Source organism: Salmo salar, chromosome ssa20 (assembly GCF_905237065.1).
Source record: "Salmo salar chromosome ssa20, Ssal_v3.1, whole genome shotgun sequence".
Taxonomy (NCBI): Eukaryota; Metazoa; Chordata; class Actinopteri; order Salmoniformes; family Salmonidae; genus Salmo; species Salmo salar.
This window is the reverse complement of record NC_059461.1, coordinates 23070079-23092358: the sequence shown is the minus strand read 5'-3', so window position 1 is coordinate 23092358 and position 22280 is coordinate 23070079. Positions and strand designations below refer to the sequence as shown.

The 22280-nt window shown below is 41.0% G+C and overlaps 1 protein-coding gene across 3 annotated transcripts in view; it reads left to right on the top strand.

Moving 5' to 3' along the window:
• The first annotated feature begins 3024 nt into the window (after nt 1–3024).
• Nucleotides 3025–22280, top strand: part of LOC106579895 (LIM/homeobox protein LMX-1.2) — a 57627-nt gene continuing 38371 nt past the window's right edge. The window contains exons 1-3 of one of the 3 annotated variants that reach the window (XM_014160246.2): nt 3025–3096; nt 5978–6097; nt 6803–6989. In XM_014160246.2, coding sequence (XP_014015721.1) covers nt 6034–6097; nt 6803–6989 — 251 coding nt within the window. In that variant the 5' untranslated portion in view covers nt 3025–3096; nt 5978–6033. Of the gene's footprint in view, nt 3097–5346; nt 6098–6802; nt 6990–22280 lie in introns of those variants that run through there. The other 2 variants (XM_014160245.2, XM_014160244.2) reach the window with 2 other exon arrangements.

Sequence of the window (22280 nt, the reverse complement as noted above, 5' to 3'; positions counted from 1 at the left end):
TGGTCTATTCTCCAGGTGTGGCCTTCAGAAGTCAAGAGGTGAGAGTTGAAAAAACAACACCTATAGTTAAAAAGTATCTTATGGCTATTTTGTATGATATCCCAGAGACATCTCATGTTCTGTGTACCTCAGCCTATGCTTGTAAGCAGCTACTTAAACTAGCGTAAGTCATATCTTGTGTGGGGCAAACAAGACTGCTAGAGAGGTTTTATCCTTGTCTTTAAAGAAGCATCATGGAGAGCCAAAGGTTTTGAGGAACATTCATTACAAGATCAAAGTGAGTTAAACCACCAAAGTCCTCAGCCACTGCAATTTACTGTATTTCTCTGGTGTAATCTTTCAGTCAGGGATTGGCTGAAAGATTTCCAGACTAAATAAGCCATCCGTTTTTATGAAAGGGAAGTTTGTTTTGCATTCCCGTATTTCTATATCCTTTTGTAGCCATTCAATATTTTGGAATAATATTTATTTGACATTCATATCATCCGATCTTATGTATTTCAAGTCTGGTTAGTGTTTTGTAGAATATAAGACCCTTGTAAAAAGCTTTACAATGTTTTCCACAATGTTTAATCTCTAAGTGCTTATTTCCATTATTATGTTGATTATTGTTGGATATGTTGAAAGCCAACCAACCAATTTTACAGATAGTACCAATTGTAACTCAAATCCACCCATTCTATGTTTGCCCATCAATTTCTTCATCCCCAAAACACTGTAAAATCATAGTGTGTACCCTTTGTACCCCATGCACAATATTGAAATAGAAAAACTTTCATACTAGAGAGAGTGAAAACTATGTGTCCATACAAACTAATTTTCTACTACTGTGAGTGAACACATTTGACACATTTTGACACCTTTATATTTTGATGCATAATCACTATAGCATTCAAAATCAGGTATTGGGTTGGCTTTTATTGTAGTTCATCCATCCCTATGCGAACACATTATTTTTTACTTATATTCTGCATGTTCCATTTTAGTGTAAGCAAACGTGTTTCCAAGCTATTCACAAAAGCTTTAAGTCACTTTGAAGTAACCTTGTAATCATGTTTATGCTGGTAATTACAGTAAAACTAAAGCTGGATGAATATTACAATATTAAAAATGTAAAGACTCTCATAGACTTTTTGGTAAGAGTTTGCATTAAAGTAAATTGCAATATAGTTTCCAAGTTAATACCCTTGAAATACATAACAATCAAATGAATGTCTACTTGGCAATATTACACCACAATTTGAGGTTTTCATTATTATTAATAATAACAATAATAATAATAAGAAGAATGGTAACAATAATTGTACAAAGATAACAGTAATAACAGTAAATCAACTGCAATACAACGAATTTCTGCTGTAATTCAACTAGTTATCACAACATGTTTGAGACCCATCATTATGATGGCGGTAAAGATATAAAGTGGTCTTTGAGTTGTTTTATAAATCTATAATCTGTCTTTTGATATAGTTGTTATAACCTGTGTTTAATTCCTTATCGGTCTGTTATAGTAGGTTTGGCGATTATATAACAAGTAACATAAGGTTCTCAGAGCCAATAATGAAATAGGTCTTGACCTGACCCTTCACATCTCTCTCAGTAATCTCACACAAACACACACTCTTTGCCCCGGGCTCTCACAGTTAACATTTCACGGTATGGAGGGTAAAAACGTGAAGAATGAAGAATGAATCACATTTGGTAGTCATATAAATGTTGAAATATAAGATGACTTATGCAGGGTTCCCTTCCAAAAGAGACGTCGGTCTCAATGGGACTCCCCGATAAAATAAAGGTGAAATAATAAATACAAATAAACAAATGACTTTAACGAATTTATTTCCTTTTTACATTTTTGCCTTTTGATTTTTGGTTTGTTTTACTACATTATTGTCTACTTTACCATAGGAAAAACGCAATAACAATTGATTAAATAATATATTAACCTGGGTGACAAAGTAGCCTATATTAAGTTGCAGAATATAGTTTTTTTTACACACCGACTAAAAAAATGTGACTCGCATGGGCCTATTTAGACATTTCTGTAAATTAACAATACGAAGTTTATTCTTCGGCTACTTGTTTCGTTTTCTTATGTCTTGTATGGCCTGTTACCTATTTAAAATCTTAATAAAGTCAATGTCGTTGTTGCCATATAGGCCAGCAACGAATTGAACTTGAGCTTTCATGCATTGCATTTAAACAATAACCTCTTACCTTTTCGGTGGATGCAATAGAAATGGGTTGTTTTACTGAAAACAGATTCTCATAACCTTCTTAGCATACTTATTGGGACCTTTTCCCAGGGTGCACATGCAACACACCTGCTGCGTGAAGTTTCTTCAATAGTTTAGGGGGAGGCGTTCTCATGTAGAGACCCATTAAACGCCTCGGGTAAAAACCCAGCATTTGGTTTATTATTGGCATATCCGATTGGTGTCCGACTGACAGTAGTTAGGGTTCATTATAATAATTTTGAATTTCCTTGTCGATATGACACAATGGTAGACCAAGAGTAGTATTCTGTTTCAACCCTTTGAATAGTTAGTCCAATATACGGAAGACATTTACCAAATGGAAAATGAGAGGAGGTTGATATTTTACAAACAGTCATACAGGGCTTTTCTAGTCATCCTTAGCAGGTATAGGCAACCATCCTTAGTCAGGCAGGTCAATCCCATAGAAATACGGTTCATGAAGCCTACGTTGTCTATCTATTATGGATATATTATTCTAATGTCCTCGAATTATCTATTTTTCAAAAAAACTTTTTTTCTGATGCCTCTGACATACAGTATAAAGGCTTAGTAAATAGAATACATTAGTATCTGTTGAGGCAGTAGTTTTGCATATAAACAAATATATTTCCCCAATCAAATCCAGGCCAATTGCAATGCTGAATATGTCTAAATATTCGACGCATGAAGCATTGTGTTCAACACAATTCTTAACAGACCCAGTCCTTAGCAGTTCTTCTTCTGAACGCCAGAGGGCATCGCAAACAAATCATGGACCAGTTCTATGGCTTTGAACATTGCAAAGTGGGCTAGTTCACCATATTGTCCACAAAGGATATCAAGAACACATATGGATACGGTAGGCCTAACCTAAAACTAAGATTTAAAACATTTTATATGATCATTTATTGTCATTTTTTAATTTAATTTTGCTTTCCTGTTATTTTCTATGGTAATATACCTGGCTATTTTGAATGCCTTAACTGCGATTGTAAATGTATTCTTATTCATATTTTTATTGTTATTATTGTTTTGGTTTTTTGTATTTGATGTGGCTGCAAATTCTTAGTGTAAAGTGCTGTTATTCGCAATCAAATTTGAGTTACAATATTTCTGGCATCTTCGACATATTTCTTATGCATTATTTACGTATCAACTAAGCAGCAACATGAAACAATATTGCTTAAAGTCGCCTGTGGACTAAATGCAGTCAACTATTAGAACCTGATTTAGATCCTTTAAGCTATTTAAACAACGAAAGAAATGTAGCAGTTTCATTTATTTCGCTGACGAGTAGGTTTGAGATTGATTGAGTATTTATTTGACTACTAGGACATTTAGGATATCCTTTGGATTTAGGCGCGCGGCGATAAATAATAGCTGATTCGAGTAATTAACTTAAGCAGAGGCCGTGTCTTCCAACCCACCTCCTGCCCGATGTTGTGCTTGATCAAACAGAGACCAGAATCACATTAGAACCGTTGATCTGAAGACTCTCCATACCCAAAACTATGGGCTAAGGAATGCTCAAAACCATGAAGCTGTGCATATTGCAAGATTTTCCAGGCCTGTAATTAGTGGTGTATAGGCCTACTGTAGAGATAGAGAGGGATGAGGTATAAGAGGTAGGGTATCTCAGAGTGACTGCCCGAAGTGTCCTAATGCCTCCAATGTACTGAATCCCTGGAGTACTGCAAAAGGGGAGGCATAACGAATTATGTATAGCACCCTGTAATTTCAGCTACGGGCGACTCGCATTCCTCACCTTTGCCGACATCTTAAAACACAAAACCCGCATTGGAAAGCAAAAATATTTTACGTATAGGACAAACATTATGTTATATAGGCTAGGCCTACATAGTGGAAACTCGTTGCATTTCATTTCATTTACTTTAATGGTTTAACATGGTTTATTTATTTTTTTACATGTGTATCATTGGTTGAAATTGGGAATAATTTAGAATTGAGGAATGTGACGCTTTTTTTTTCGTTGGGGATACTATTTTCGATTCCAAGGCTTGCTTTTCTGAGCCATCCTGTCATGAATAAATCGGTGTGCATCTCAGTCACAACTGAGGACACCTGCGATTGATAAAAACAGATGAAAGGATCAGCCCTCTGCTGAATTATAATGATGGCCTGTGTCCGGCACAGAACAGCATAATTGTGTCAGTATGAATAATTAGTATAACTACACTTATTTGTTTTTGCTAAATGTTGTGATTGTAATGCATAATTGTTTAGTATAATTTTACACTACACCACAATAATAACATTTTCGGGTTGCACACAACCAACAAGAAAAGGATATCCAACCTCATACAATAACTAGGCTAATGCAAATTAGGTGTACAGGCAAACAGGTCGCATTTCATAATGTATTAGGCAACAGTATTATTAACAATTTAACATAAACCCACTTTGTTAAAATGATAGCTCTAAATGAATGAATGAACGACATGAAAAGGGTTCCATCCTGTTTTTAAAATACATCGCAAATGGATATAGGCTACTGCTTAAAAAGTCAGTATAGGCTACGGCATGTACGCTGCACGCTGCTCAGTTATCGCTACCCCATCGCCAGGTGCGTCGGCGGTAGAGGGGTCACTAGGTTCAAGTCTTTGTAGTGGACACAATACCACAAAGCATGTGCACTTCGAACGCGTGATGGTCCAATACTTGATTTCAAAGCATTTACTAACCTATATGAAGACAAGGAGGAGGAGAAGAAGAAGAAGAAGGAGGAGAAGGAGGAGAAGGAGGAGAAAAATAAGCATCATCCTCACCAACACCATCAAAATCAACAACAATAGGCCTGCTAGGCTACTTCTACTATTGTAGTAATAATAAGAATTATAATAATAACAATAATAAAAATAAGCATTATCAGCATCATCATTATCATTATCATCATCAAAACAATAATAATGCATTATCATCTTAACAACAGTACACTTTTAACTAAATAAAAATATATTGCAAATGGTCGTAGCAAGTTGCTTGATATACCTTTAGTTTGCTATGTACAGTATTTGAGTTGCCTCTTTTATAGTTGCTGTACACTGACTGTACTTTTTTTCTCTCACCATATTGTGTATAGCTTTGTTCAAAGTGATAGCCGAAACTCAGTTCAACTCTTTAGAGCGCACCGACAGTGAGCACCAATAGCATCCCAATGTCAGTAAATAGTCCCAAAAAAAGTGACGTGACCACGGAGGGGTGGGAGGAGGATCCATTGGCTTCAATCTTGGTCTGAGACTTTTCAAGCTGCAGGGATCCGACCGAGGGACATAGTATTTGAAGAGTTACCATTGGAACATTTCACTCATATTTCTTGGAGTTACAATTGTTGTTGTTTTTGTTGTTTTAGAAGCGAAAGTCTTGAGCGAATAGGTTCCTCCTCCATAGCCTTCTCTCCTGGCCACGCGCGGGTGCAAACAAGAAGATAGCCGAAAAGTATTCAGTCCGAATTAACAGGTGACTGCTCAAAATAGTGTTTGTCAAATTTATTGCCGCTTCTTACGATTCTGTGACATCTGAAGATTCTGCTCCACAAAAAGTGGAGCCGGTCTTAACATTGGGACGCCTTTTTTATTTTTTATTTTTTAAATTAGCGATCTGGGAACACACGTTGTTTGTGTATGTGTGTGTGCGAGTAGTCTCAGCACATATTCTGGGCTTTAGCTAGGATTTGAAGCGAAAACAGGTCTGACAGTACATTGTTATGGATATTGCAACAGGTCCCAAGTCACTGGAACGCTGTTTCTCAAAGAGAAACCATTCCAAGTACCCAAGGATGCTAGACGGTATAAAGATTGAAGATAATCCCCATCGTCAAGCTACCCTTGGAGTCATGCTTGGTAAGTCCTGCTTAGTTTCATCTGCATCCATAGTATTAAAAGAGCAGGAGAGTTCAGATAGCACACACAATACGAGACATTTGATGAATACACCATCGCTGTAATTGTATGTCCGCAGCTATGCAGACTATATCCTCTCATGACCCGTAGGCCTCCTGCCTTAACATTTTATATATTTTACAATATTCTTTAGTTGTAATTTTAAATATGAATGTATTTTATTCTTAGCAACAAATAACACAAATGACTGATCACTGTATTCACGATCTCCGTATTACTTTGACACAATAGCCTGTTTCGTTCATTTGTGAAATTATTACTACGTCAAATAATTTGATGAAAGTTACTGTAATTGATTGCTGCTTGTTAGGGCATAGGCTATCACATTCAACCAATATTTCACCGCTAGCTGGCCTTATCATCCCTGATTTGAGTGGTTTTGGTATAGATATTAAAACACATTCACTAAGCACTCCAGGTCTATATTTCCATGATCATTGTAGTTATTAGACTAGGCCCTACAACCTGGTCTTGTAGTGTGATAAGGACTGCTTGTGTTTTCTCTTTTATAGTTACATGTTTATAATCTATTACTTCATATCTAATATCTAAACTGAACATTTAAATGGTAAATATAGAAATACAAAAATAGAGCTAGTATGCATATTATTGTGGAATTTTAAACTTATTTTGCATCCATTTTAGGGACAGAATACCATCACCGATCTGTATGTGAAGGATGCCAGCGTCCAATATCTGACCGGTTTCTGATGAGAGTCAACGATTCCTCATGGCACGAGGAGTGTTTGCAGTGCGCTGTGTGTCAACAACCTCTCACTACCAGTTGTTACTTCCGGGATAGGAAACTGTACTGCAAACATGACTACCAACAGTAAGGACAAGAATACTTATATATATATTGTGTGGTTGTTTTACGCGCAAGGATAATCAGCAAGTAGGCCTTGGCTAGGCCTAGCCTATAACCAATTGGGAAGCATGAGTAGAATTCTGGTTTAGAGTGTGTCCAACCATTTCACAATTGCAGCAGAATAACCCACTTTGATTTAATTTAAGTCATCAGGCCTACACTGTTAGCTGGTGTGTTCAATTTTCCAATAATTCCACTCTTCACGCGGTCGAATGCGGTCCTCTTGCGCAAGCCCAGATACGCGCCTCCGCTAGGCCTACTTGTCAGTTGCCTGGACTTATATCGCTCTTTAGAAAACATGGGCAACATTTACGCCTATCATAGACCTATAATTGAAAAAATGAAGCTGTTCAATATTTTCTGTATTTTTATTATATGGCGTGTGATAACAGGCAGCCAGTTTCAATTCACGTTAGTGTTAGTCGTAATTATTTTCTAACGTTGATGTAGGTAGCCTATGCAGTGTCCACCACTTGGTCGAAATGATAGTCAGTCACAGAACAGTCGGTTTTTAGTGGCACTTTATTATCTGCAATTTCGTTGATATTTTATATTGTTATGACGTGGATCTCTTGCGGCAAGTGTTTAATTTGTCGTTGGATTGGAGACCGATGGTACTCACTGCAGCGTTCAGTGGAGCATTTAGCCTAACCCTGTTCATGGTAGTGGGACGGCATGGTTCATGTCTAAACCTCAACTTTTCAACATCGGAGCGCATTTTTATCTTGATGCAAATATTTTAGACAATTGTAGGTCTAAATGCAGCGTAGGCCTTTGTCTCGTTTCAAGATAAACAACAACCCAAACATGTAGACCCACCCATTTGAATAGTTTATTGATATTATTTCGTTATTAATCCGATGTCATTGTAATAATTACACACACTGACACACACACACACACAGAGAGAGAAAGAGAGAGATTATAAAAAATAACTAGAAGGAGATACCAGCCTTTTTGCGAATATAATGGGCCTATATACGAAAATGCTGTATTTCGTTATGTTCCTTTATTACATTATAGGAATAATAGGTTATCATTCGACCATTTTAAATAACAAAAACGGCCTGCGAAAAGCAACAATGGCATGCGTAAATGTTCTCCATTTACTCTGAGAACTAAAAATATTATTTGCTTAACTTATTATGATTATTATTATTATTATTATTATGATGATGATGATGATGATTATTATTATTACTACTACTAATATTCATAATTATCATTATGACCTTTAAAACTTTTACTTTGGACACGTTTAATTGGTAGACTAATTAAACGTCAATGGAAATGTATAGTAAAACAATTTATAAAAAATACATTTATATATGTAGTTATTTATTTTTCTATAACCAACAGCAAGAACATGGATACAGTAATGATATTTTGTGGCAGATCACATGCATGCGTGATATCGAAAACTTACCGTTGCGCGCATCCAATAAAGCCTTGACAATGGTGAAGCAAACTGACTGATGGCGTTTGCTGTTGTCTCGATGGGGGGCTAAAGTGTATTCTCCCTGCACAGTCTTTGTGTAGCATGTGGACTTAGGGGTGCCCTGTGTTCCCACTCATTGCATCAGTGCTCTTCATGCTTGTCACTCAATTTTAAACTTTTTTGTGTCAGAGCTTTTTAACATTGCTACTTCAATCACTGGTACATTATAGCTCTCTGCTAGATACCCTGAATCAAACAATGAGCTACATCTATTGCCCTGCATCACTCTCATTGTCTGCTATTCATCCTGCTCTATCCAACATGACCTTAGGCAGTTAGTAGTAACAATGTGAATTTCATAGCAGCAGCTCCGGGATGCCATTGCCTGGGAGATGCAGCCAGGAAACAGTGACATAGACAAACAGTGCAGGCAGGCACGGAGAGGGATCCAGTTATTTCACCACCTTTCTCTCTGTGGTGTGTGTGTGTGTGTGTGTGTGTGTGTGTGTGTGTGTGTGTGTGTGTGTGTGTGTGTGTGTGTGTGTGTGTGTGTGTGTGTGTGTGTGTGTGTGTGTGTGTGTGTGTGTGTGTGTGTGTGTGTGTGTGCGTGTGTGTCTGTGAAATTGTGTATGAGGTCTGAGCTGGCAGTAGTTTATTTTCACAATTGGAGTGTTGTTTTGGCCGTGAAGTGTTGTAACCGTTGTAATGCTGTGACCTTCCAGGGTATCCACAGCCTCTAAACACTATCCTGCTGATTCCTGTCATGTACACCCATACTATTATCCATCAATACACCATCCAGCCTCGCTTTCTTCACCTTCCATCATTCTCAGGTCAACAACTAGCAGGGGGGTCCCATGTGTACACAACACTATCTGTATTTATTTGTTTATTTCATTTGCGTTGATGGGATACTTAGAGGTGTAATTGGCACCTTTTTGACTTTTATGACACCAATTTAAGATGCGTTTGTCAGCCCACAAACTGCCATGAGCTGCAAGGCAGGCTCCTTGCCATACAAAGGGAGAGGTGCCTAATTACATTCCTACAGCAAATGATTCATGCCCCATTATCATCTCTGGCTACCATAAATCAAGGGATTGGCAAATGTTCATTTTCACACCTTTGGCACAATTTACAGCTTTAAGTTCATACCAAGGAAGTGTATGATTTTGTGGCCCATTAAATTCTCCCTCCAACATAGTTTTACAAAACCTGGCTCAGAGTTAGGATGAATAATCTTATTATAGGATTAGGCTAGGATTTAATTCTTTAAATGTTCTTAAGACTTTCTCCTGTTGATATATAAACAACTGTATTTAATTAAGTTTCAGAATGGTAGAGAATGTTGAAGCACATTTTTTTTCTCCACAATTTACTAAATAGAAGATTTACACATTAGACAAATGCACAGTTTATAAGAATTTCGAAATTTTGCCTTTTCACTTTTTTAAAATTAAATGGATATAATACAGAATATTAATTACATTTTCCACTGGCCCCAATAATTCTTTACATGTTTTTTATTTATTAATCACATGGAAAATGTAATGCAAAACTTTGTACATTTATATAATGTCATGTGCCTTTTAAAATGTGTTATTTTACTCAATTCTCCATACATGATTGAGATTGTATGCAAAGTACCTTAGACTAGGACGGGTGTAAAACCACTACTAACCAAAGTAAATAGGTTGGTTTGTTGTCTGCTGGGTGGAAACTGTAACTGTAGAAACCATGAGGTGGTCGTCGGTCGGTCGGTCGGGAGATGATGTGTGAGAAGTGGAGGGGAAATACATCATCCCCTTGAGAGCTGCTTCTGACCTGGTGTTGGGAGTTCAATTAGACATCATTAGAGGACACATGTATCTCCCCGAGAGGGGCGTTTTCCCTAACCAAGCATCATGCTAGCAGATACCCATAAACATTCAGTCTGCTAGCATGCTAGCAGATACCCATAAACATCCAGTCTGCTAGCATGCTAGCAGATACTCATAGACTTACAGTCATTGCACTAGTTAGAAACTTCCTTCAAACGGCACGCAGAGAGAAAAACTGATACAGTAACTACGAGTTCATCTGACTGTGAGGAAGTAGATAAAGGGCCTCAGTTCCAAAACCTGAAGTATCCCTTTAAGGTGTATTATTTCTGAAAATATATTGTTGCAAACTATGATATTGTGATGCTCAGACAAGTGCAGGTAGGTGGCAACAGACCTAGTGAAATATTTCCATTAGAATGCTTTTTTTTGCTAAATAAATATTTCTGCTATCTATTGCAATATTTACAATTTCTAATCTATGTTCCTAACCACTTGATCCACTATTTGAATATATGTTGAAGCAGCAGTATTGCTCAAGTCACTATGCACATTATTATAACAAACCACTGAACACATGACACCAGAGCCCCTTACTATCAGCACTGGACGAGCCCCTGGTGTGCTGATTGGTGCTTTTTAGGCCTGTTAGGCGTGTCCTCCTGTGAAATGTTGTTTTTTAATTAGCTGTGTTCAGGATGCGAGGTGGTGGATACATGCTGACAGCTAGGTTTCTACACTAGCTGTACTAGCTCACTCTGTGTTCCACTCACTGTAGTGTACGACACTCCTGTGTGGCATTTGCTCTTGGTGTGAACAGGGATTCACGCAAAATGGTCAAGGTTTTCTCATGCCGCCTCCATCCCTGTGTACAGGGACATTCTGGAGTAGAGGACAAAGTTACTCTTACACATTGGCTACACTGTAGCTATGTCATGGTGCTTTTGATGATATGATAAAGGACTAGCCAGGTCAGAAACAGAGAGACGTATTTTGCGAGACGTAACATTCTTTGTTCTCTAATTTTTCCAAAAGAACGAGAAAGGGGATGATGGAGTGGCTATGGCTAGCACTGGTATAGAAGTGGAGGGCCCCTGCAGAAAGACAAATCTAACGTTAGTTGCCGTAAGCTGGATAATATTGCTTCAGCTTGCCTGGATTCTTAGTGCATGGCGCGGCAAGAAGCTGACTGCTCTAGCTGTGTTCCTTTGTAAGGAAGTATTGAGTTTTATGTCAACATTGCCTGGCCTGTCCCAGCAGCATAATATGATGCAATCATCTGTCATCTCATGACGTACAAACCATTTCCCCCTACTCATCGTGACCTGTTAATGGTGCTTTAGGGGGTATTTATTTGTAATGCCGTATGCACTTTTTATTTACTTGGTGTATTTCCCAATGGTTAATTGAGTTTGCAATTATAAGCCGCTCTCTTCCACCCACATTAAATTATAAATATTTTATTCCCAAAATCCAAACCATGGTAATTTAGGCTTAGTTGTTCTTTTAATCACAGTGTGTGTTTGTGTGTGTGTGTGTGTGTGTGTTTGTGTGTGTCTTTGTGTCTTTTTGCATTTGTCCGTGTGTGCATGCTGGCGCATGTGTATGACTGCAGTTGAAAAAGGACGAGCTAGCAAGATACTTTGGCAAGCCACAGAGGCTCAGCCATGTTAATGCCCATCACCACTTAAGAGGCCAGGCTGGTGCGTAGGGATGTGGGGCTACGCCTCTGTGGCTTGTTGTGGGGGAGCTGTTGGCCTGTGGAGGAGTGGAGTCGCAATCGGTACTGGGAGCTGCCTGGTGGGCTCACATTACTCAGAATGATAGCAAAGGGGGCAAAGCAACTCAAGCATGCAATTTGTTGGGAGCCACAACTTAACCTCAGCTCCTAAAGTTAGAGATCCAGTGAGGGAGTCAGTGGGACCTGTCAGTCAGACAGGAATGCTAATCAACCATGAGTAAAGGCTTGGGAACATAGGGATTTTCATCAGCATCTTCAACTCCTCAGGGGATCATTGGCAGAGGGTGACAACTATCAAAAAATACTGAAAATGTTTGCATCCAATCTACAAATTAGACTGTAGTAAAAAAGCAAAATCTGCAGTTATCTCTTTATATATAGAGAAAGAGAGAGCATTAGAGAGAAGACACAAGGAAAAAGGGACAGGGTTAATGGCACTAGTAGACGTGTCAATTTGTGAAAAAAATATTAGGACGGCTGTTTTTTTCATTGATTTGATTGATGTGAAAAAATGAGATCAATAATTAGAAGGCTGTTTTTTTTTTTTACAATAATGTTTTAGTGTTTGTACTGTATCTGCAGAACAACAATCTGTCCATGCCTGTTGTACAAGCACCCCAGTCGAACCTGCATGTGGAACTGAGACAAGGCCTCTTCTGGCTCAGGATTTCAGAGCTGGCCCCCTGCACTCCGTAAATGTGATCACACTGGAATGTTTTTCCAACACGTAGGCTTTTCACAGATACACAAGAAAGGGGTGGCATCAGGATGGTAAGCGCTGCAGTCCGACTGCTGTGTGCCCTTGGCGCACTCTCACACTAACGTCACACATTCTGCCACCACATGAGGATCTGTGCATAGCAGTATGTTTACCCTCAACCAGTGGATTTTTCTCCATCTCTCTATCTCTCTGTTTCTCTTTCTTCTGCCCAACGTGCAGTCTGTAATCATATTTCGTTGTAGCAGTACATTCACTCAAAACTCATAAATCATTACTGTGTTACCTACACTCACTGATTAATTGTATATGTCATACTCAGTAGGAATGTAATCGTGTTGGCGCATTTCGTGACTTATTTGACATACATACATGTATGTGCTCTGACGTTGATAACGTTAGCACTTGTCATTAAACACACTTTAGTCAACAACAAAAAAATCTTTCTCTGCCACTCTTTTTGTTCATCTCTTAATGAGATTAGCTTCCAAACACTGGTCTTTCTGCCCAATCTGACTGACAGAGATCTGTACTTTTATCATAGACTGTGACATTAAGCTGTGGAGTGCTTTGTCCTGGGTGGAGGCCCTGACGGAAACAGGGGCTCCTAATCCCTTTAGTTGTGTCAGGTCCAGAGAGGGGGAAGAATGGGGCAGAATGGGATGGGGCTGCATAACGCCACAGCCCCAACTTCATCCTAAGCCCTCTTCCACAGCCAAGTGGGCAAGAGACTGATCTTATGAGACACACACACACACCCACAAACATCCATTATAGTGTGTGTGCGTGTGTGTGTGTGTGTGTGTGTGTGTGTGTGTGTGTGTGTGTGTGTGTGTGTGTGTGTGTGTGTGTGTGTGTGTGTGTGTGTGTGTGTGTGTGTGTGTGTGTGCGCGCGCATGTAAGTACAGTACATGCAAGTGTGTGTGCATACACCTGAGCACATGTACAGTATGTCTTTGTGTGTATGTGTGTGAGTGCATGGCTTGCTATAGCAGGAGGTTGCTGCAACCCAGAATGAGATTAATAAACCTGGCCAGTTCCCTGGTAGAACCCCAACATTGGCTTTTGTCTGCAGCTCCCTGGGTACTGTGGGGCTTAGACTCCTTTGTGTACACTCTTACGGTAATCCGTCTCCAGCAGAAGTCCCTTGGGGACACTTTATTTACTCATTCAACTGTTTGGAAGTCTGTTAGACTGCAGATCAGATGTACTGAAACAATCTGGTTACTTTAACCAGGCCTTCAGATTCCACCCCAGCCTCTTTCCTCTCCCGTCTCAGAGCTGATGTAGGCTGCAGGTGGGCAGGTCACTGGCACTGCTCTGGCTCATCTCCCTGGCTTACTGTCCTGTCTATCAGCACCCTCTGTCTCTCAGGCCAATGGCGTACAGAGGTGTTATGAATGCTAGCTGTAGAGTAGCCTCCAAGGTGTATACACTATGAATGTTTAGACAATTATCACCTCATAGACTTACAGTTTTGGCCTGCAAATGAAAGTGTTGGTTGAAGTTCATTCTCTCCACAATATTTTAGGGTATAGGTTAAATATGTAGTGCTGGGGCAACTGAAGTAAGGGTTGTTTTCTGCACAGAGGAGACGGGTCTCAGACATATTTAGTACTTTTTGGCTCCCCTGCTCAATGGGCAATAATTCAGTAACAACAAGGACGGCAAGTGAGGTGTCACACTGTCAAAACGAACAGCTCAGTTTTATTGGAAACCAGGAGATGTATTGTGTTCTCTATTTATCAAAGGAGAGCCAGTGCTGTGGTTCTGGGGCTGAATCCTGAAGCCAGACACAGCAGGCTGTCAGGAACTCTAAATATGCCTTTGGCCTATTCCCCTGGAGCAGGGGGGGAGAAAGGTTTAAGTAAACTGCAACGACGACATGTAGACCAGCGAGGGCTTCCTAAACCTCTCTGTTTGAGGATCACCGCTGATTGACCATCGCTGTCTTGGCAAGAAAAATAACCCTGCAGTGAAAACATTGCAGATTGGGTTTCATTGTCTCTCCCAACCTCTCTGGTAAGCCACCCCAAAACCAGCTAAAATGATTTGTGCTCAAGGTCCGGTGACCCATGGAAGCTTCAAAAAGCTCCAAGGGGAAATATTTGGATGCTGTAGATGAAGGAGTTGGAGGAGTGGGAGAGAGGGGGAGGAGGGGGTGGTGAAGGGGTGTGGAGTGCAGATGACCAGTGTAAGACAATGCAGATGAGGAGGCTCTGTGGTACTGTGGTGATGACAGGGGAGAGTGTTCACTAGTGAACTGAGTGGCTGCCTGCCCTGCCCACCCTGGACTCTGCCCTGGAGACCTGGAGAAGACAGACGCCATGTTTGATGTGAAGGGAGGGGGGACAAGGGAGAGAGAAAAAAAATAGAGCGAAAGAGAGGCGAGTGAGGGATAGGGAAAGAGAGAGATAAAGATGGAGGACGGAGCGACAAAGAAAGAAATATACACAGAAAACGAAGCAGGCAAAGCATGGGGAGGGAAAGATAGAAAGGTGGAGGAGGTAGAGCCAAAGAAAGAAAGAAAGAAAGAAGGAAAGAAACAAAGAAAGAAAGAAAGAAAGAATGAGGGAAAGAAAGAAAGAAAGAAAGAAAGAAAGAAAGAAAGAAAGAGGAGAGCAAAAAAGAGGGAGAGAGAGGGAGAGTGAGGGAGAGAGAGGGAGAGAGAGAGAACTGGGATATAAGAGGCATTTCATCATCAGAGAGACGATGATACTGAGCGTCTGTGACCCCCCCTCGCCTTCTCTCGCTGCTGGCTGGATCTTAATATTTCCCAGAAAACAGCCACAATACATCTTCCTGGGAAATTCCAGCACTCGTGAGCTGCAAAATGATCCTGCACCTTGGAGAGGGCTGGATAAGGGGATGAAATATGGATGATTTACGGAATGAGATAGAACATTGATTCTGATATATTTTGTTTTGAAGTGTTAATGAAAATACATGTGTCTCCATGCTGTTGAAAGTGTGAAGAACATTGAATAGGAAAAACATACTTAGGGCTTATGAGACAGTGGATTGGACAGTGAGGTGGAACAGTAAATAGATATTTAGCCGTTGCTAAGTAATGTAATAGACACCGGCTGGAATGTGATTTTAACCAATCAGCATCCAGGATTAGACCCACCCGTTGTATAAATGAAGATATATGTGTCTCCATACTGTTGAAAGTGTGAAGAACATTGAATAGGAAACACATAATTAGGTTTTTGTATCAGAACTGTCACTATATGGATTCTATAGTCTATGTTGAGAATGGTGTGAATCTTATTCAATGGCTTCTGGATGACTTGATGTACTTACCATATGTCGTTTCATTTGCTCAGTTATTCCCACATCATCATTTCAACAACTTTTACTGTACCCCCATCATCTCTTTTGATTTGGCTCTTTTTGGCCCTGTGGCTTTTTACATTAGTTTAATACCAGTGCCTTATTGAGATTGTTCATTTGAGTCAGTGAGGTGGAAACCCCCCCCCCCCCCCCCGATGGAAATACGTTGTGGTGGGATGCAAATCCAAACTCAGCAGTTTAAAAGGCAAACGTGTGGTCTATGGCAGCCCTATGGCAGCCCAATCTGTCTTGGGCCCCTGTGATTGTCGCTGCCCCCTCCTGAGAGCGGGCGGGTGAGCGGGCCCAGCCCCCTGGGGTGGGCGTCTGTCTGATGTCAGTCCTGCAGGCCTGCCGCTGGGTTCTGCCTCTGCCCCTGCCGGCACAAGTGTCAGGCATCCCACCCCTACACCCCGAGGCCGGAGTCCTGCTCTGAAACCCAAGCCTCAGTCTAGCGTTGTGATCCCAGCTGGAGAGACAGCACTGGCTCTGACCGGGGCCCTCTCTTGCACAGTGTGGAACTGGGGTCACGAGTTGCCTCTCTCCCTCTGCTCAGTCTACTCTACACCACTGCAGTGTGCACACTGGGACTGGAGAGTCCTCTGCTCTGTACAAAGTGGTGATATAAGACTTGTTATTGGCAGACTCAAACACAACAGACAGATGGGTTGTAGTCAGTTTGTATCTACAGTAAATTGAAAGCAGTTACAGTATACCCAACTGTATTTGTTTGAAATGTGTCAGATATTTCACAGGTCCTGTTTGAATGTAGATGTCTTTTTTTGATAAAACATTTAGGTTGGGGGGAGGGGGTAGTTGTAAGCATGACTACAATGTGACTATTTGTGTGTGTGTGCATACTATGTTCATATCTGTGTTTGTGTAGTACATACAGTGAGTGAGTGAATGTGTGCATAATGTTTAAGTCTGTGTTTGAAGTGGATCTGTCCCACAGCCAGGCATTGGACACGGTGTTGGCAGATGACACAGTCTGTGGTTTCTCCTCCCGGTTACGCGGCCCTGGAGGCAGTAAGCGATGCGTGCCACCCAAACCACAGCCCCCCTCCATCAGCAGCAAGCTGGTCCTCTCCCTGCTGTCCCTTCCTGGGCTATGGCCTGTGGATGAGTGCTACATCCTGGCTTTCAGCACAGGGGTTAGCTGGGGATTCGCCTGCGGTGGAGGTGTAGTATCAGGCCCTGTCTGTCAGCTCCTCGTTCCCCTTCCGCTCACCCCTCTGCACGGCCAGTCTGCAGTGGCACAACACACACACCCCCCCGGAAGACCGAGTGACTCAGATTTCTTACATGAAAACGAAAGGATTGCTCTCAGAATAGACATATTCATGGCCATGCCAGTGAAAAGAGGCTGTTTAAAACCGTTAAGTGCTCTGGTGTTGTGTTTTCAAACAGACCGAGAAGACTTTGACACACACACACACACACACACACACACACACACACACACACACACACACACACACACACACACACACACACACACACACACACACACACACACACACACACATAACCCAAAAACATCTGTATCCCACATGCTCAGAGACATGCTTACACATGTTGTAGGATTTGTGACCATAATCAGATTAATTGGTCCATCTTTCCTTGGAAACATAACATCTCCACATGAAGGCCTCTTTTAGCTTTCAGCTGGAAACCAGTTACACTAACCAGAACCCATGCACCGGCTGAAGGGGCACTCGGGTCAGATCATGCCCTCTGACATGTCAGCTCCAATGGAATAGATACTACAGAGATCTCTCCAAGACTCTTCCGAGAGATACCCTTTTGCACATTCCACTGATATTTTAGAAACGTTATCAAATATTAGATCTCTCTTTATAACCAATGAATGAAGTTGTATGTCTTTGTAAATTGGCCCAGTCCATGTCCCTCTCTTTCAGAGACAGAAGTAAAAAATACCGTTGGCCTTGCAAAGGAAAAGTACATTAGCTTGAAGTATGTTTCTAATCCTTATTAACATTCTCCAAAGTCATGCATGAAATATAGGCTTGGTGCCACACTAAGCAACATACGGTTTTCTATTTCTCATGAGAGAGATCATCTACACACACGCTGCTGTTCATGATTTTATTACAGGTTTTAAATTCACCTCAACTCTGACATGGAAATTATACAGAGGAAGGAAAAGTGTAACAGTTATTCCTCCTCCTCTCTTTCCTGTTCTAAATGCCCTTCATTGGATTACTTATAGTAGTGTAGTTGATGTAGTTGAAGTTAAGAGATTAGATGTTTTTCTTATCATTCATTATTATTTAGATCTTATCGGTAATAATAAAAAAAAAAAACACAACATCATTGAGGCGACTGCAGAGCGTATGGTAACCGCTTCGGTCTTTCTTGTCCGCTTCCCAAATGTGCACAGTAAAGACTGTACATTATACGTGTTTCAAAGGTTTCCTCTCGTAAATCACATGTATTAATGCACATGTGACGGAGCGTTGACATACCGTGCAGTATTGAGCTTTTGGAATTACATCGATAACTGCTTGCTGATATCATTAATAGATGTGGTTTTAAATTCTCAATCTGGCCCTCATACCATCACGGTAACCTAATCATCCCGCCTCCTCTCCACTGTAACTATTCCCCAGGTCATTGCTGTAAATGAGAATGTGTTCTCAGTCAACTTATCTGGTAAAATAAGGGTTAAATAAATAAAGATGCATTGGCATAGGGATCGTCATTATTATAAGTGTGTTGTCTGATGGAGTAATTGTCATGTCAGGGTTCTTAATAGTGCGGTGATGTTGCTTAGGGTTTGATGACTGTCTTGTTTAGATAGTGTACATGCAGACATCCCAGAGAGGTTCCCCCTCCCTCCCTCCCTCCCTCCCTCCCTCCCTCCCTCCCTCCCTCCCTCCCTCCCTCCCTCCCTCCCTCCCTCCCTCCCTCCCATATCCTGGCACTAATAAACTCACACACACACCACATATATACTCCCCCCACCCCCTCAAAGAATACACACATGGAGTCATGCAGCAAATCTGGGTCCAGGGGAGGCGTGTGGTTTTGGAGCCAGTGAGGGAGTCATGTACCGCCGTCCCACAGAGAGATGGCAGGAAGATAAGAGAGAGAGAGAGGAGGAAGGACCCTCTACAGAAAAACATCCCACTATGACCTAACCTGGGAGAAGAGATGGGGGGGGATCACTGCCTGGACAGATTTGCTGCATTGGCAGATGATGCAGATGGTCAACGTTATAATGTATATATTGTTTAGTAAATACTCAATTGACCAGATATGTCACATCTATTGATTATTATCAATGTGGAATTTGAATCTGAATCCACAGTAGAAATAGAAGCAGAGTCAGAGCTGTAATGTATGGTAAGAGCAAAGAATTTTTTATGGCATTTCTAACCAACAACAAAAAAAACAGAGCGACAGACTCTTGGCAGAGTCATTCTCTGCAGTTATAACTTTGAAAACCGCTTAGAATTTGCAATATTTGATGAGGGAGTTGTGGAGTGCTAGAAACAGCGAGTGGTTTCTGGAAGCGCCGCTAACACACAGATCAGCAACATTAAAAGAGATTTACACCCTAAGTCCTTAAAACAGTTTGCTTTTGCTCAGTGGCTTCTCTTTTCCAGATATTTCAGGGAAGTAATAAACTGCTCTGACAAGGATTTGAGTGGCTCTGAAACATCCCTCATGGGCAGTAGTTCTCCATTTCTGTTGCCTTGTTTGAGTTTTTTACCCTTCTTCTTGTACAATATTACACTATTGTTATTTGAGTGACTTTCAGGACTTATACTCTTGAATTTGTTTGCCTTGTTTAATAACATTTACCTGAAGACACAGCTAAATTGAACTCTTTTAGGAAAAAATTGTCGAACTAAGTGCTGCTTGCTGCTTGGCTCCATAGTAGCCTCATACAAACTCTGTTTTTCTTGATGGTTTAGTTCTTTTGAAGCTGGCTCCTCGGTCCAGAATGTAGACCTGCACAGTGTAAGATGTCATAATCCCACTGTGCTGACCAACATGCTCTGTGGGCCCTGATGTGCCCATAACATTTAATGGCGCCTTGGCAACTGCTAAAGGAAACTCTTACTTTGCCTAGCAATCACATTTCGTTCCCCTTTTTTCTGGTTGTATTTATTTTTTATTTACTATTATTATTCCTTTGCGTCTTTGATAAACACGGTCATGAACACATGGTTGAAAGAGGAAGAAATATGCATTATCTGCTGATAATTATGATTATTGATGGGATAAATAAACCAAAAGGAAAGGGAACATTTGTCTTGAGTAAGGCATGGTGACCTGCTTACTGTGCCCTCGGGCTGAATGTTTGTAGTCTTGCTGGGAAAGAGAGGTACATCACAGAGTGTTCCTCTGGAGCTGTCTGCCTGGGCATGTGACAGGGTCTGGGAGGAGAGGAGGAGGAGAGGAGGAGGAGAGGGCAGTGTCATGCCATGGCACGTGTCTCAGTGTAGGATAAAGAAACTTGTGGACCTCTAACAGGTTGAGAAGTCCAAGCCTGTTTGTGATTGCCTCTGATAAACAATTCCTGTGGTCTCCTCTCTATGCTCTCTCTCTATGCTCTCCTCTCTATGCTTTCTCTCTATGCTCTCCTCTCTATGCTTTCTCTCTATGCTCTCCTCTCTATGCTTTCTCTCTATGCTCTCTCTCTTTGCTCTCTCTCTATGTTTTCCTCTCTATGCGCTCTCTCTATGCTCTCTCTCTATGCTCTCTCTCTATGCTCTCTCTCTATGCTCTCTCTCTATGCTCTGTCTCTATGCTCTGTCTCTATGCTCTGTCTCTATGCTCTCTCTCTATGCTCTCTCTCTATGCTCTCTCTCTATGCTCTCTCTCTATGCTCTCTCTCTATGCTCTCTCTCTATGCTCTGTCTCTATGCTCTCTCTCTATGCTCTGTCTCTATGCTCTCTCTCTATGCTCTCTCTCTATGCTCTGTCTCTATGCTCTCTCTCTATGCTCTCTCTCTATGCTCTCTCTCTATGCTCTCTCTCTATGCTCTCTCTCTATGCTCTGTCTCTATGCTCTGTCTCTATGCTCTCTCTCTATGCGCTCTCTCTATGCTCTCTCTCTATGCTCTCTCTCTATGCTCTCTCTCTATGCTCTCTCTCTATGCTCTCTCTCTATGCTCTCTCTCTATGCTCTGTCTCTATGCTCTGTCTCTATGCTCTGTCTCTATGCTCTCTCTCTGCAAATCTACTGGGAGCTCTTTTGCTTTTATTGTTGTGTGCTGTGTGTGCTTTGTTGTGGTGGTCTTTGTGTATGTGTGTGTGTGTGTGTGTGTGTGTGTGTGTGTGTGTGTGTGTGTGTGTGTGTGTGTGTGTGTGTGTGTGTGTGTGTGTGTGTGTGTGTGTGTGTGTGTGTGTGTTTGAGTTGTGTATAATATTATGTATAATAGTAGATGAGCTCTATTAGCCTACGGATGTTTTCTATATTCAGGATTAGCAGACAGTGTTGTAGTATCGATAGAATTACTATGGTAGTATCGAGGTCAAAATTATAAGTCAGGGTCAGAACCGACTTGTTGACGATAATGTGTCTGTCGGGCAGTATCAAAGCAGTCTTAGTAACATTCTTCTGAACAAAAGTCATGTCTAAACTGCCCCTTTGAATCTGTAGAGATGCCTCACGGCAGAGGGCGTTAGGTTGGTTGTGGGTTATTGAGCAATGCCTTTCAAAGCTTCAGATGAAGTTATTTTCCTGGGATTGGGTGTAGCTGGCATTTTGGCTGCGAGAGAAGCCAGGTACAGTATCTTTGCAGCACAGATAAAGCTTCAGTCATCTCCCTGTGAATAGCATAATGTCACGATGAGAGAACATTTCACAAGATCCAACCTCACCACAACAGCAACGTCTGTACAACATTACCTTCAGAAATGCAATAACTGAAAAAAGTCCTTGAATGTCCTTTATCCATCAGTGTAATGTAATAATCCCAAGACACTTCAACAGGAGAGCTGGTTGTACGATATGTTCTTGTGCCTTGTGACTTTATCTGTTTCTGGACTTCCGTGCAGATGCCTGGCATCAAACCTCATGGTACTAAAAGTGTCATGAGAAGGTAAGTGTTTACGGTGGAGATCCATAAGGTTAGAGGGATCAAAGCCCTGTTGAATGGACATTAGGCAAGGAAACAGGAACAAATAAACAAAATGGCCTTATTTTTGTCATGCGCTGTTAATCATG